We start from the raw sequence: 16,999 nt of genomic DNA on the forward strand, positions 1-16,999 counted from the left end.
GTTGATAGATGAAACTGGGGGGGTTGGCATTGGTGAAGTAAAGTGCTGGGATGTTGATTGGTGAAAGGGATACAGGGCTGGAGAAGGGGGAATCTGATAGGAGAGGACAGAAAGCCCTGGAAGGAAAGGGAGAGCAGCACCAGAGTGAGGTGATGGGTGGGTAAGGAGATAAGGTGAGAGAGGGGAAAAGGGAATGGGGAATGGTAGAGTGGAGGGTGGGTGGGTGGGCATTACAGAAAGTTTGGGAAATCAATGTTCATGCCATCAGTTTGGAGGCTAGCCAGATGGAATATAAGGTGTTGCTCCTCCAGCCTGAGTGTGGCCTCATCGTGACAGTAGCCGCAGCCATGGACTGGCATGTTGGAATGGGAATGGAAAGCGTAATTAAAACAGGTGGCTGCTGGAAGATTCCACTTTTTCTGGCAGTTGGAGCATAGGTACTCAGCGAAGTGGTCCCCCAATCTACGTTGGGTTTCATCGATATACAGGAGGCTACATCGGGAGCACTGGATACAGTAGATGACCCCAACAAACTCACAGGTGAAGTGTTGCCTTACCTGGAAGGACTGTCTGGGGCCCTGAATGGTTTTTCAATCAATGCTTTTGCCTTTGTTTAGACTCTGGAACTCTAGCTAAAAGAAGAATGACTTTTGTGGTGAAGTTGCTCTTCTCATTTTGAACATGAGCTAATATGGGAATGGACAGGGTCAAGCCCCTGTCCGAAATATCAGTAGCAGCTACTGCAACCATAAATGAAAATATACTACAGCACAATATTGATTGTGTGAAATGTTACTGCCAGTCAACACAAATCTGTATCTAAACATCCCTTGCATGCAGGCCAATTTGAGCACCCTTTAAGGTTTTGTTAGCCACCTGCATCGAGGTATTCCAACATTCTCAATGCAGAGTTGATGATACTGTTGATAGATCTCAAGCATGACCTCAGCTTTACACTCGTATCTATCTTGGATTACTTGTAGGCAAAGACACATCTTTCTTCAGCCCCACAAAGCCCTCATATCTCATTCTCTTAAAGAGAAAGATCTAACAATATTGTCGTGGATGATCAGGGGTCTTGGCTTTAAAATGATACTTACAAATGAACAGCATCTCCATGGATGCATCAATGTCAGTGTTTCTCATTCTAGAGCAGGGTTCCCCAACTTGTGATTCACAAACCCCTCAGGTAGGGTCCAGGGCATTATAAAGGTTGGGGACCCTTGTCCTAGACTGACTCCCAATCAATAGCCAGTTACATTTTGCCCTGCCTATCTATTGGTCACATATTGACAGTCTCAATAGACCGTCAATGTGGAAGAATTTCAAGTCTCTTACTTTCTATTTGAATAAATATGCCATTTGCTACACTCAGTTCCCCAGCACATGCTCAAGGCAGCTGACTCAGGTGCATTGGAAACTGAGCATAGATGGATGGAGTACAATAAAGTTTAAATTCATTAAATAAAGAGGATGTTCCACCATTTACTACTATGGATCCTCTGTTTTATTATCTGTTTGTTGCACACTACTGTTACCCAGTCAATGCAGATTCTGAATTATTAAAAGCCACTTATCCTTCTGTTATTAGCTATCTGTCTCCACTTTGAATTAAAGCTGTGGTAAAGTTGATAAACTGTCAACAGTAATTTAGAATTCAAGATAGGAAAGGAAGGAAGCTGTACGTATTCGTAAATGGATTCGTATAAATAGCTTTATACATTACCCCGATTACAAGGTTGGTCGAAATCTACTTGAAGACAACAGGCGGATATTGCAGGATGTTATCGCTTATTCAATTTATTTCACAAGCTGCTTCGAAAAAGGGGAGAAGCAACAATAAAGAGTGAACGGATTTGAGGGGAGAGGGCGGGGATTGGCTCCTTTCACTTTAATCTGACTCCAATGATTTTGCTGTGAACGGTCAGAAAAAATATCACCGTGAAATTGAATTATTTAATGTTTACAATACTCCGTTCAATTCAGACGGTGCAAAAAAAAAAGAATGGCTGGAAGGGGAATTAAACTGCATGTCTTGCATTCAGTTTCAGAATGGCAATTCCCTGGAAAGGGAAACCGTCTCACGTGATTTCAGAAACAGAATGTGATTTTGAATGAGTGTTGTTGTGGCACCTGAAGTGAATCCTTTATTCAGAGCTTCATGTCACCCATCGGTGAGAGCAAGGAACCCCGCTGGCGCTCGTTCTGTTACTCCAGGGCTCAAGGGCCCGAGTCCTAACAGGTCTTTCCACCGACTTCGAGCCGTAACAGGTCTTCCATATATTATACAACATCTTTTAGTTAACATCGATTACTGAATAGGCATATTGCCATATTTAAGCTGTCGGTCAAATTCACCAAAGGTCACGAAACGGAGGGAAAAAAAATCACTTCAACAAATTTAGAGATTGTAGGATAAATCGCGCCTTTTATAGAACGCCGCGATGAAATAAAATGCATTCTGCCACATTTACGGAGGCGTGGATTGTGTGCGGATGTGTTGATGATTTTAATAATCGCTTTCTGAATAAACAATAGACAGGGAACCTAATTTGTGAAATTAACACGTCGCATTTATTGAATGAGACAACCCCTACACACAAGCCCCCTCCGCACCATTACTGTACCCCCCACCCTCTCTCACACATATATACACAACCCCCGCAAGTGCTATTTATCAGTCCGGAGTTTTGTCAGATTCGGCGTGGCCATCAGATTTCTTCAGCGGGTGACGTTGTCACAATTCACCTCATGAACTGATGTGTGGCATCTTTTGAATTCCTACGTTGGTCCAATACTGGGTAAAATACCGTGTGGCTTGCTCACTTGCCCAGATCGGGAGACTGCTCACGGGTCGGATATTACCCTCCCCTGAAGAAAAAAAATTCAGAAGGAATAATTGATGAAGAAATCGGTTTGAGGAAAAAAAGGAAGCAGCGGGCAAGCGTTTTGTCAGCTTTCGAAATCGCGAAGCCTTGTGGAGCGGGGTGTGTGTATGTGTGTATGTATGTGTATGTGGAGGCTGCGGCGCCCCGTAGTACAGTACATCCCTAGTCGGAAGAGCAGCTGGATTGCTATTGTCATCTCTGGCCAGCTGAGATAAAGCAGCTGCGGCAGCGTCCCTTGGAAAGAAGCAGCAGCCCCGCATCGAGCCCATCCATCTCCCGGCCCCAGCAACCCCGCACTGCCTCCCAGCCGTACCACACTGGGGACTCTGACCTTGGGCTGGCAAGCGACTCGGCTCGCGGGTTTGATTTTTCTGGAAAAGAGGGGACAACAAAAGGAAAGAAACATTTCTCTCTCTGTTTACACTTCATGGGGATGTGTTCAAGGCAGGAGAGGATACAGACAGACATAGACAGCGTACTCCAGAGGTGCAAGGCGGACAAGGACTGCCTGTTTTCCGGTAAGATTTGCTATTAATAAAAAAAAACAAATGCTCCTAAATGGCTTGTTGTTGTGTTTTATTTTTTATCGGTGTTAAAATCCCGACTGTGAGCGTTTGGTTCTTTGACATGACACTGGAAATGTAAAGTCTTTTCTTCTGTTGTATCGTTATTGCATTAAATTACTGTATTTAAGATGGATTTGCAGCAATCACAATATTATAGATCAGATAGATGAAAGCCACTGTAGCTGCATTTTCTGTTCATTTCCATGGAGGTGTCCATTTGCACCGACAATTTTGTTGTCGCTATGGTAACACTTGTTGCATAAAAAAACGTACTGTACTGTAAATGGCCTGATCAATGAAGTACTCTCTTCACAGACTCTGAACTGCATATTATTGTTTCGCTAGAGCTAGATTATATCATTAATCCACGCAAGGCAGGTCAGTACAAAATCCTCTTCGTTTGTTCACTTCATTTTGATACTGTTTCTGTTTTATTCTAGATTTCAGATATTCCGATTCCACATTCACCTATACATATACAAGAGGCTCGAAAAGGTAGTGTGGAGCTTTATCTTTCCCATCCATTTTGACCCCTAACCTATCAAAAACAAAACTTCCGTGTCTGTTGTTGTAAAAGTAGTTCCAAAACTTGCTCAGAACTTCCGCATCCCCGGGCTTCTCTTTCGGTCAAGTTGAAGAACAATGAACAATAAAAGGGTGATTATATTGTCTAATAGGTGTTCTAATTTGCAGAGCCAGTATTGAATTTAAATACAAAAATGAAAAACAAAAAAAGTTTCTGTCCAACAATACCTTGTTCTAAAAGACGTTGCAATATCTATCATTATATATTTATAACGTTATATCTAGGGTGTTGAATAAGCAATATGTGTGTGTTCCAGCATCTGCAGATTTTCTCTTACGTGTGTTCAGAGCCCGCGATTTATCTGAAGGGTATATAAATGCAATACCATATGCCATGACTAACGGGGTAGTTCCTGAATCAGGGAGAAACTAGTTGTGATAATTGTGCCCGATTCCCCGCCCTCTCAACGTTTACAATATATATGAAAACAAAATCGACGGCTTTAGATTTTTGAGAGAACGGGAAGACTTGGGTTTACTAGTTGCGCAGTTTTAACCAGCTGCGAAATGCCCTCTGCTACAGCGCGGCATTTCACTTCTAGATATTATGCACACAGAAGGCCATTTGTGATGATCCAGCATGTCCACCTTCGAGTGGTGGATGCAGAAACCTATACTGTACCTGCAGATGAGAGGGAATTCGCTCAGGGGACTCGTTTCTTTAGGAGTTAGGAAGTCTGTGCTGTTATTTTAAGGGATTTCTTTATATTTAAAAGGATGGCCTAAGAGGTGACCACCGTTTTTATCTGTAGTTCGAATGAAAGTGCAACCGCGAAGAAAAGGAAGCTAGCTTAGTTCGAAGTTGAAATAGGCTTTGAAACACCAGGCTTAAGCACTGAAATCGCTTTAGCCATAAGAATTTTCATTGCAGTTATAATCCTCAGAGCAGCTTTAAAAAGAGTACACAGTAAAGACGAAACAAGAATGAAGCAAACAGCGCAAAACCCTTTCAGACTGTTGCGTTTTCTTTAAAAAGACCATTAAGGCTATCCGGGTGCTTATGAAGTCGACCCCCCAATATATTCAGTCACGGAGTTAGACTGGAATGCCTACCTAAAAAAAAATCATTGATCTCCTTTCTGTGAGTTTCAGTTCATCAAATGCCTTTTTAGGAGGGAACTTCCAGAGTTCACATCCCTTTCCCCCAAATATTACTTCCCAGTTTTGCTGTTAAGTTATCTACTTCTAATTAGTGGGATTCCCTCACTGGAAGAACCGGTTTCTGAGTTGCATTCCTTCATTAAACACCTTCATTATTTTAAATACCTTGCCTGGGTTACCATTACAGTGTGGTCAATTTAAGTATGGTCTTAGTTTGAATGTAAATTTTCAGTTATGACAATATTCAAGTAAGTTTAACACTAAAGCTGGGGTATGTCTTTCTTGAATTTCACCATCCAAAACTCAACAGTATACTTCAGTCAGTATTAAAACTTTGTGCAGTTATAGCATATCTAGTTTTTTTTCCAGTTGCCTTAGATAAAGACAAACATTACATAAACCCCATTTCCTGCCTCCATGCCTCTATCTTTTTGCTTTCCAACATAACCTTTTTTAAAATGCTCTCCAAAGGTCTTTACGGAAAGTACTTCAAAACTGTTCCCTAGATATTATCAGAGTGACTGGATCAAGCAAATCAATAATAATGTGCTTTCACAGAAATCATATGGACTCTTATTGATAAGCTTGTGTTTGGGTACAGATATTCTATGTGATATATTTGTTTTTGAAGTTAATTACATTATGAATTTCCACTACCAAATAAGAACAATTCACAATCCAAGACTTTGTATTCTCCATACTTACTACTGATTAAAATTTTAATTATAACTGAGTTGATAAAAGCAGTATCACAGGTCACAGAAGCAATTAAAACAAAGGCTAACATAGCCCTGGGAATTATTTCTAGGGGCAAAGGATATATTATTGAAAAATAAGGAAGTTAAGATAAAATTTTATGAGATCTTGGTAAGGCCATGCCAGAGTGTTGTCCACCATCTAGTCACAGGTGGACTATGGAAATTCAAAATGATTACCAAGGATGGTTCTAGAATTGAAAAGGGGAATGGTACAGGTTTTGGTATTTGTTTTTGGAAAAAATAGTACTTAAAATTGAGCCAATAAAGTTCTTTGAAGTTATGAATGGGATGGAAAAATTGGAGGGGAGAAAATGTTTCCACTTGAAAAAGAATCCGGATCCATTAGTCAAAATAGCTGCCAGTAAGCCAATAGGAATATCTTGTTTCAGTGTAATTATAATATGGAACTTGTTACACCAGCAATTGTTGAGCAAAATAGATACTTTTGAAAATAAATTAATCACTGCTTAATGAAACAATAAAAATATAGCCTGGAGACAGGACTCGTTTTTTGGAATGGGAAGTGACTTGTGTAGGTTGTTAAGACTGGTGCAGACTTGTAGGGCTGAATGACCACCTTTTGTGCCGGATTTTTTATGTTATGGTTATGTGCTGAAGATCACTGGCTGCATTGCATGCAGTTAATTGTAAACCAAATTATTAGTTTTTCCTCAGTAGAACTTTTAATTCTTCCAATAGAAAGTTGTAGGTTTAAGGCCCTCTGTAGAGAATTGGTCACATAATCTAAAATGGCATGTCACTACAATTCCGAGGAGTGCTGCATTATCAAACATAGCAATGAGGTGATGATTTAAGCTCTTACTGCCTCCCAGGTGGATATAAAAGTTTATATGATTCTATTTCAAAAAAAGTGCAGTAATGTTCTTTCTCTGCCCAATCAATAATTTTCTTTCCACCAGCATTGTTGAATCTAATATCCAAACACTAATCTCCTTGCTATTTGTGGATATTTAATGTCAGTGAATTTTATTGCTGTATCTCCATTTACCATAAGAGTAACCACAATATAACTGTATTTTATTTGCTGTAAAGCACACTGGGACATGAAAAGTGCTAGAAAATACATGTTATTTCTTAAAGAATATCATAAAACTTTCACTAAGTTGGGTGAATTTGCACTGCAACTGCATTTATTTAGTTTTATAATGGACAATCCCAATGGTTATGAGGGGCAAGTTCAACTTTAGGCTTCACATTGAGCAGAGAATAAAAATGGTATTTATACAAGATGAGTATTTTGCAATGCGTGTGTTGATGATACAGTGTCAGCCAAAGAGTCTGGGACACTATGCTGTATGTAACTGAGCCTAGACCAATCAATTGTGCCGCAGAAGCAACTTACAAAGAAAATAAGCCTACTTAAAGAGAAGAGTAGAAATACAATTTCACCCAATACAATCTGAGCATGTTCTTTGGGAAAATAAAGTGACTGGAGGATAATTGTAGGCAAATGATGCACAGAAAATGAAGCTGTCACTTCCAGCTGTATAGATATGATGTGTCTATGACAGGATGATTTCCCAATGATTACCCTCCCTCTGACAGGAATACCACTGTCATCATACGAAATCTTTTTACTTTATTAAGTAACCTTAATAAACAGATATCCAATGTAGAGAACTGGAAAGCCACTGGCATCTTAGTAGTTTTCTTCAGCCAAGATCCTTGCTGTTGTTTGATGCTATGCTGAATAAACTGGCAACTTTATACGTTGTTGATTGCAGAATTATATGGAAAGCATATATTGGAAGGCCAATCTGACAGACTTGGTTAGGATCTCTATCAATTTATACTCCGTATCGAAAATCCACTTGTATTGCAGGTATTTTACTTAAGAATCCTTAAGATAAAAGACAAATTCTGAATGTGTGCACTATTTTTTAGCTGGTGGTGCAAATCACTCTTATTTGATGACATCTTTTGCTTTGATCCAAAAGCATCTGACTCACCTTATAAATAGCAAGTTATAAATAGTGATGTGCCAAGTGGATAAAGAATAGATTTAAGATGATTTATTTAATGTATTAAAAGACAAAATGTAGTCTTCTCTGAGGCCTCTTCCAGTGTTTGACCCTTATGGAAGCAGAAAATTACAAAGGAAAATTATAAAAGCAGTGAAAAGACAAAACTGTGGAAGGTGGATTTATTTACCTTGTATTGTGAAATTTTAATAGAGAAAGAATAAGCTCCCTAGTAGAAAATGATTATGTCTCTATGTACATTACAATATAGATGAGTAGTGGTGGTTGTCCATTCTGTCTGACAATGGCAAGAAACCTGTGCAGGAGAGAACAGAAAAGACAGTGCACTGGGACAGTTCCACTCTCTCAACCGTAGAAGTCCAGGTCCAGTGGTATGAACAAGTATCACAAACTGGGGTCTTCCTTGGTTGCAGTGGATGACCATGACATCCTCTGTGCCTTGTCACACCCTTCGCTCTCCACGGAGTGTTGCAGTACCGTCTTCCTAGCTGTTGGATCTCACTGTAGATCTCATCCGCCCAGTCTGCCAGAGCTGATGTTGTGGGCTAATAGAGGCATGTCCCTATCCCACCAGGGTATGAGACTGCTAGGTACCGTCACCTGGTTTCGCCCTCCTGTCAAAGCAGTGTACTAGGATACAGCCACTGTCGCATGCCAACGGCTACGTGGAGCCACAGGAGAGAGCTAAATGTCTAGTGGGGACCAAACTTGAATGAGCTGCCCCGGAATGAACATGACAAGCCCTTTCACCAGAGGTGCTACTCTTCCCCGAAAAATCCCATAAAGGTGAGTACCCATGTGCAAAGACTAGGAGAGGTGGAATACCAACAGGAGAAAGCAATATTTCTGTTATACAAACCCATTAGGAACACTGCATTTAGTTTAGGGCATCAAGAAAGGCTATTTCTTGATGAAAGAAGGCCTACAAGAAAGCATATTTGGCTATTTAGGGGATGTTGGTAAAGATGCAACAGATTCAGGATCAGGTTTAATATCACCAACATGTGTCATGAAATTTGTTGACTTGTGGCAGCAGTACACTGCAAGACGTAAAAAATTATTATCAGCTGCAAAGGTAAATAATGCAAAAAGTGAATTAGTGAGATAGTTTTCGTGGACAGCTGAGTAATCTGTTGGCAAAAGGGAAGGAAGTGTTCCTAAAACATAAAGTGTCTATCTTCAGGCTCCTGTGCCTTCTCCTTGGTGGTAGTAACAAGGAGAGGGCATGTCCGTGTCCCGTGTCCCATATGGGGGCCGTTAATGATGGTGCTGCCTTCTTGAGGCCTTGACTCTTGAAGATGTTCTCACTGATGGGTAGGGTTGTTCCCATGATGGAGCTGGCGGAGTCTACAATCTTCTGTAACTTATTTTGATCCTGTGCAATGGAGGCTCCATACCAGGTTTTGATACAACTTGTCTGAATACTCTCCACTGTACATCTGTAGAGATTTATAAGAGTCTTTGGTGACGTACCAAATCTTCTCAAACTCTTAATGAAGTAAAACCACTGTCATGCCTTCATAATCGCATCAATGTGTTGGGCCCAGGATAGATTGCCTGAGACGGTGACACTCAGAAGCTTGAAGCTTCTTACCCTTTCCACTGCTAACCCTTCAATGAGAACTGGTGTGTGATCTCTGGCTTCCTCTTCTCACTCCACACTCAATTCCTTGGTCTTGCTGATGTTCAGTGTGAGGTTGTTGTTGCAACACCACTCAGACAAATCTATCTCACTCTTGAGTGACTTTTCGTTGTCATCTGAAGTTCAGCCAGCAACAGTTGTGTTATTGGCAAATTTATGGATGGCATTTCAGCTGTGCCTAGGCGCACAGTTATATGTGTAGAGAGAGTAGAGCAATGGGCTAAGTATGCATCCTTGAAGTATGCCTGTGTTTGTATGCGAGGAGATATATTTCTAATGCATACTGACTGTGGTCTTCTGATGTGGAAGTCAAGGATCCAATTGCAGAGGGATGTTTTGAAGCTTCTTAATTAATACTGAGGGGATGATTAAATTAGATGAGCTTTATTTATTACATGTACATCAAAACATTGAAGCGTACAGTGAAATGCACTGTTTGTGCCAGTGACAGTCTGAGTAGGTGCTGGGCCAGTCTGCAAGTGTCATCGTGCTTCTGGCACCAGCGTGTCATGTCCACAACTGTCTAATCCTAACCCTTACATCTTTGGAATGGGGAGGAAACTATTCCTCCAAAGCAGAGTGGAAAGCCAATGAGACTATGTCTGCTGTAGAATGGTTGCACTGTTGGGGAAGTTGCAGCTGATGCAAGTTCTTGCTCAGGCAATAGTTAATTCTAGCCAGGATCAACTTCTCTAGCCACCTTGTTGCTCTAGATGTGAGTGCCATTGGACAATAGTCATTGAAGCAGCTCACAAATCCTGCCACAGTTGCTGTGCATCCAATTGTGTCTCTAACTTCATGTGGAATTTGCATTTTCCCTCTCACAATGGGCTTCTATAGGTCATACCTGAAATTCTTGTAAGAGATTCTGGATTGCCAGCCTTGAACACAACAGATATAACCCTCAGCAGATTGAAAATCTCCTGGTTGATCCAGGTCTTCTGGTTTGGGAAGATTCACTACGTTCTCAAAGGCACACTCTCATCCACACAGATCTTGATGAAGTCGATGATGGATGTGGCATATTCATTCACATCCAAAGATGCATTCCGGAATATGGTCTAGTCCACTGATTCAAAGCAGACTTGTAAATGCTCCTACACCTCCCATGACCTGCATTATTCCTTAATTTTATCAAATTAAAATGTTGAATTCTATGGGCATCGTTTGAATTGTAAGATTAATTTGATGGGTCTACTGAAAGGAACCTGATTCCAGGACAAATGGACAAATTTATAAATTTTGTGTTGGGCTATCAAGGTTCTTCTGCACAATTGATGCTGGATAGTAAAGATTATTAACAGTGGGCAGAATGAAAACTGAGAATGAGTTTTTATCATGTATCAATATCAAGTGATCAACGGAGGCAAAGTGAATTAAAATACATATCTACAGTCTAATTACATAGAACAGACTCAAAGGGTTTAATGGTTTCTTTATGTAACTTGAACCTAATGTGAGATCATATTTTGCACAATAATTTACAGAATGTTTTTGGTCTCATATCCTGTAATACTTTATGGATTGGACTTTTTAAAAACTTTTAAGTTCACTATTATTACTGTTTATATGATGGACGGATAAAATAATTTGCATTCTATGTGCATGGTTTTGAATCATAAAGATATTCATAGGCTAAATGCTATGGATGTAAGTGAAGAGTACAGAAAATCTTTATGGATAACATACTGGTTTTGAGGTATTCTTTTGGAGAGAGTCAGAAAAGATTTATGTAATTAAAACAGAATTCTGGAAACACACAATGGGTCAGCAAATATGTGTGGAAAGAGAACCGGAATTGATGTTTCTGGGTGGAGATCCTTCAGTAGAACTGGAAAAATGAGAAAAGAGGTTAGGTTTTAAAACATTTATCCTGTGTCTGACTTGGTTGAGATCAATACTTGGTGTCGATGTCAACCAAGATTAAATTAGAGTAAATTTACTCCTCAAATCCAAAGTTAAATTTATTAACAAAGTATGTATATGTTGCCATATATTACCTTCAGATTCATTTTCTTCCAGGAATGTACTGAAAAATAAAGAAATACAATAGAATTTATGAAAAAAGAACTATACCTAAACAAAAACAGACAAATACCCAATATGCAAAAGAAGAAAAATTGTGCAAGTTAAAGAAAAAACTGAGAACAGGAGTTGAAAAGTGACATCAAAAATCCATGTCCTTTCCATGTCTTTTTGTGAAAGAGATAAAGACACTCAGTTACCTTTTGTATCAAGTGATATTTTAGTTGATGGAAATAGAATGCTTTCAGTTATATTAAATACAAATAAGAAAGCTTTTGTGGGTTGTGAGGAATGTGTTCAGGAATAGAAATATTCACATTGAATATCGTAGATTAAAATGACCTCACTGTAAAATGCCTCTTGGTCCATCTGGCTCAAGTTGGCATTTACAAATATACAGCAGTTCCCTCTTATTTGTCTCACTCCCCATCCTACTTTCTTCAAATTCTTTTAACTAATTTAAGTGTATTTTTGTCATTTGATTTTGTATTTCTACAGAAAATGTACAGCAATTGAAATATTTCTGTAGAGGGCTGCTCAGATCACAATAATGGAATAATTTAGGAAATTCAAAAACGAGGAAATCTGCAGATGCTGGAATTTCAAGCAACACACATAAAAATCGCTGGTGAATGCAGCAGGCCAGGCAGCATCTATAGCAAGAGGTACAGTCGACGTTTCGGGCCGAGACCCTTCGTCAGGACTAACTGAAAGAAGAGATAGTAAGAGTAATTTAGGAAATTACTCAGTGCAGTATTTGGAAATCAGAACAGTTGTTGTTGGAGTGTGGTTCAGCTGAACTTACTCAGTAATGGAATTCTATTGACAGCTCTGCACAAGTTAGCGATGTTGATGAGAATGAGTAAGATAATGACTTTTGTTTGAAATGGTTTCAATTACAATGGATTGAAGGGATCAATGGACATGGATTCCAGATACCTCTGTTCCTCCACACTGCCAAGAATTCTGCCATTAACCCTGTATTCGGCCTTCAAATTTGAGCTTCGCATTTTTCAAGTTTGAACTCCATCGGCCAATTCTCAGCCCAGCTCTGCATTCTGTCAATGTCCTGCTGCAACTTGCAACAATCCTCAAAACTATCCACAACTCCATCAACCATTGTGTCATCTGTAAACTTACTAACCCACCCTTCCACTTCCTCATCCAAGTTATTTATAAACATCACAAAGAGTAGCAGTCCTAGAACAGATCCCTGTGGAACACCACTGGTCACCAACCTCCAGGCAGAATACACTCCATCGAGAAACACCCTCTGCCTTCTATGGTCAAGCCAATTCTGTATCCACACAGACAAGTTTTCCTGGATCCCATGCCTCCTGTCTTTCTGAGTGAGGGTACCTTAGGCCTTATTAAATGCCTTACTAAAATCCTTAAATACCACATGCACAGCTCTACCTTCATCAATGTGCTTTGTCATATCCTCAAGGAATTCAGTCAGGCTTGTGAGGCATGACCTGCCCCTCAGACTAGCCCTAATCAGACTATGCTTCTCCAAATGTTCATAAATACTGTCCATAAGTAACTTCTCCAATAATTTGGCCAGTGCGGAAATAAAACTCATTGGTCTATAATTCCCAGGGTTATCCCTACTCCCTTTCTTAAACAAAAGAATAATATTTGCCACCCTGCAGTCATCTGGTACTACTCTTGTGGCCAGTGCAAATGCAGAAATAATCATTACCAAAGGCACAGCACTGTCTTCCCTTGCATCTCGTAGTAATTTGGGCTATCTTCCATCTGGCTCCAAAGTCTTATCTATCCTAATGTTTTTCAAATTTTAATTTTAATCTATTGCATTCTATGTAAATAGAATTATAAGGAAGAACAGCCAATGTAATGAATAGAACAACAGCTATGATCTTAATAATTGGCAAAGCAGACTCAAAAAGTTAGAAAGTCTCTTCCTCTTTCACTCCTATTCCCATGATGTTAGTGCTGCTTGGTTCACTGTTGCTACTCAAGTGGGTTTGCCGGAGGGGGTTGGAACACAAGGATTAGGTCAGAAAGTGGAGGGATTGAGTGGAAGGTAAATGTCATGACCAGTACAGATAAGGTAATAAAAACAATGTGATAGACAGGTTGAAGTGTGTGTATTGAATTCTGGGCTTATTATGGGTAAAGGTAATGAATTTAGAGCATGAATCGTCTATAATGTGGAACTATAATGGTGTGGCCATAATAGACTTAGTAGAGAGGGGGACAGGAAGTAATACTTAATATTCCTGGGTTTCAATGCTTGTAGAAAAGATAGAGGAGGCGGGGGGGGGGGAATCAGGGAAAATATTACAGCTGCTCTCAGAGGGGACATAATGGCAGGCTCATCCACTGGGTCTACGTGGATAAAACTTAAAAGTAATAAAGGTGCAGTCACTCTGGAGAGACTATACATGAGGTGCTCAGTAGCTATCGGGACTTTGAGAACAGACATGCAGGCGGATTAAGGAAAGGTGTAAAAACAACAGTGTTGTTGTCGTGGGTGACTTTAAGTTGCCTAACATAGACTGGTTGCTTTTTGGTGCAAAATGCTTAGATGGGGCAGAAGCTGGGTCCATCCAAGAGAGCTTCTTAAATCTGTATGTAGATAGTCCAACAAGAAGAGAGGCCATAGTAACCTGGTATTAGATAATAGCCAGATGACTAACTTTTCAGAGGGGAACAGTTAGGAACCACTGATCACAATGCTTTAAGTTTTAAGATAGCCATAGATAAAATTAAGTATGATAAGTATGCAGGAGAGTATTAAATTGGAGCTGGGCGAATTAATAGATTATTAGACAGAAACTGGGGAGAGTTAATTGGGAGCAGCTGGTTTTGGGCATGTCCATATCTGACATGTGGAGGGTGTTTTGAGGCAAATTGCATGGAGTACAGGACATGTATGTTCCAGGAATAAGGAAAGGCAAGATGGCAAGATAAGGAAACCTTGGGTGTCAAGACAAGTGGTGAATTTAATCAAGAAGAAAAAGGAAGCATATCAAAGGTTTAGGCAGCTAAAACAGAGCCCTTGAGGATTATTAAAAAACAATGTCACACAAGAATTCAAGAAAGGGATTAAGAAAAACAAGCAGGGCCCATGAAAAGTATTTGATGAGTAGAATTAAAGAGAATCCTAAGGCATTCTATTGGTCAGATCACTCACGGATAAAGGAAAGAACAGGTGCTTGGAGGCAAAGGACGTGAGTGAGGTTCTAAATGAGTACTTAATATTTACAGAGGAAAAGGTTGTGGAGGATAGGGAGATGAGTGTAGAGTATGTTAATATGCTAAAGGGCATTTTGAGATAAAGAAGGAGACATTGTTGGGTCTCTGAAAGAAGATTATGGTGGATGTCCCCAGGCTGTGATGGTATGTACCCCCAGGTTATTGAGAGAGGCAAGAGATGAGATTTCTGCAGTCTTGAACATCATGAACATTAAGGGAGCTGTTTTGCCTTGGTTGTAGCAAGTTCTAGGCCTCAAGCGATGGTGTTGCCTGTTTTCAGCCGCCCAAGAAAGAGGCGTTGGAAGCAGTGTGGCGCGACGTCCAAGCTGGAATCTGTGCTGCTCTCCAGTAGTTGCTCAGCAGAAGACAAGCTGTAATGTGTTCGACTGCAGACTCCTGTAACATTCATGGACTCAGGGTCTTGGATTATACTTTTTTATCGTGTGACTGTATTTTACTGATCTCTTATATATGCTTGTTACCCTATATGTGCCCTGTGCTGTGTGTGACTGTTGGCACTGTATTTTCCACCTTGGTCCCAGAGTAATGCTATTTTGTTTGGCTGCGTTCATGGGTGTTCATGTATGGTTGAGTGACGAACTTGAACTTGAAATGTAGGTCATTGGTTAGCAAGTTTGCAGATGATACAGAAGTTCGCAGTGTTGTGAATAACTTAGAAGGATACAGCAGGATAGGGATCAGTTGGAGATAAAGGCAGAGAAATGGCAGATGAAGTTTAGCCCAGCCAAATATGAAGTGTTGCAGTTTGTGAGATCAATATGTAATGGGACATTACTCTCTTAATGCCAAAACTCCTGACAGTGTTGGGTGTCCATATCCATAGTTCCCTGAAATTGGTTCTGCAGGTTGATCAGGAGGTAAATAAGGCATATGACATGCTTACCTTAATTATTTGAAAAACTGAGTTCAAGAGTTAGAAAGTTATGTTGCAGCTTTATAAAACTCTATCTAGTCGGCATCTGGAGTATTTCATTCAGTTCCGGTCCTCTCATTATAGAAGGGACTTGGAGGCTCTGGAGAGGGTGCAGAAGAATTTTACCAGAGGGCCACCTGGATTAGAGGGCATGATCTCTAAGGAGAGGTTGGATAAACTGGGGCGGTGGAAGCTGAAGGAAGATCTGATAAGAGATTTAGAAATTATGAGAGACATAGTTAGAGTAGACAGCCAGTATCCTTCCACCACGCCCCCACACAGAGTTGGGATGTCTTATATAAGAGGGCATGCATCTAAGGGACAGTTCAAAGGAGATGTGTGCCACAAGTTTGTTTTTTTACATTGAGAGTGGTGGCTGCCTGAAGTGGGCTACCAGGAGTAGTGAAGCAAATATGAGGCTCTTAGGCACATGAAGGTGCAGGAAGTAGAAGGATATGGACGTTGTGTAGGCAGAAGGAATTAGCTTAGTTAGGCATTTGATTACTAATTTAATTAGCCTGGCATAACATCATAGGCTGAAGGGTTTGTTCCTGTGCAGTACCCTTTTATTTGTATGTTCTATTATGTCACTGTAAAAGAGAGCAGGAGATTTATTGTTGACAATTTTTAGCGCCAAATTTATATTTTTTAAAACAAGCACATTGCTCTTTGTGGCAGCTTGCTGTGTGAATATTGGCTACTTCCTTCTGAGCAGTTCAACAATACACACATTTCAGAAGTATTTTATTGGTCATAAAGCACAGGAACGTGTTATAAGCTGATCATGCTGAGACAATAGAGGATCTGGAACAGGAGATTTTGTCGATGCTTGAAATCATAAAAAATACACACAAAATGCTGGAGCCAGTCAGCCAGCATTTATGGAGGGAAATGACAATGCCTCTTTATAGTAGTCATTTTAATAATATATCTTTCAGCAAGTATTGTATGCAAGTCTGAAAATTAAGTGAAAATTAAGTTCCAACCATTGAGCACATCTACACAAAGCATTGTCAAAGGAAAGCAGCATCCAACACCCAGGTCATACTCTCTTCTCACTGCTACCACCAGGAAGAAGGTACAGGAGTCTTAGGACTCACACCACCAAGTTCAGGAACATTTATTACCTCTCAACCGTCAGGCTCTTGGACCAAAGGAGATAACTCCATTCAACTTCACTTGATCCATAATTGAAGTGTGGACTCACTTTGAAGGATTCTTCATCTCATGTTCTCAATATATATTACTTATTTATTATTATTATTATTTCTTCCT

The 16,999-nt window shown here is 40.1% G+C and overlaps 1 protein-coding gene across 1 annotated transcript in view; it reads left to right on the forward strand.

Moving 5' to 3' along the window:
• The first annotated feature begins 3,003 nt into the window (after positions 1-3,003).
• parp8 (poly (ADP-ribose) polymerase family, member 8) overlaps positions 3,004-16,999 on the forward strand; it is a 370,191-nt gene continuing 356,195 nt past the window's right edge. The window contains exons 1-2 of the mRNA XM_072252492.1: positions 3,004-3,406; positions 3,895-3,949. Coding sequence (XP_072108593.1) covers positions 3,316-3,406; positions 3,895-3,949 — 146 coding nt within the window. The 5' untranslated portion in view covers positions 3,004-3,315. The remainder of the gene's footprint in view (positions 3,407-3,894; positions 3,950-16,999) is intronic.

The sequence above is a fragment of the Mobula birostris genome, chromosome 3 (genome assembly GCF_030028105.1).
Source record: "Mobula birostris isolate sMobBir1 chromosome 3, sMobBir1.hap1, whole genome shotgun sequence".
Classification (NCBI taxonomy): Eukaryota; Metazoa; Chordata; class Chondrichthyes; order Myliobatiformes; family Myliobatidae; genus Mobula; species Mobula birostris.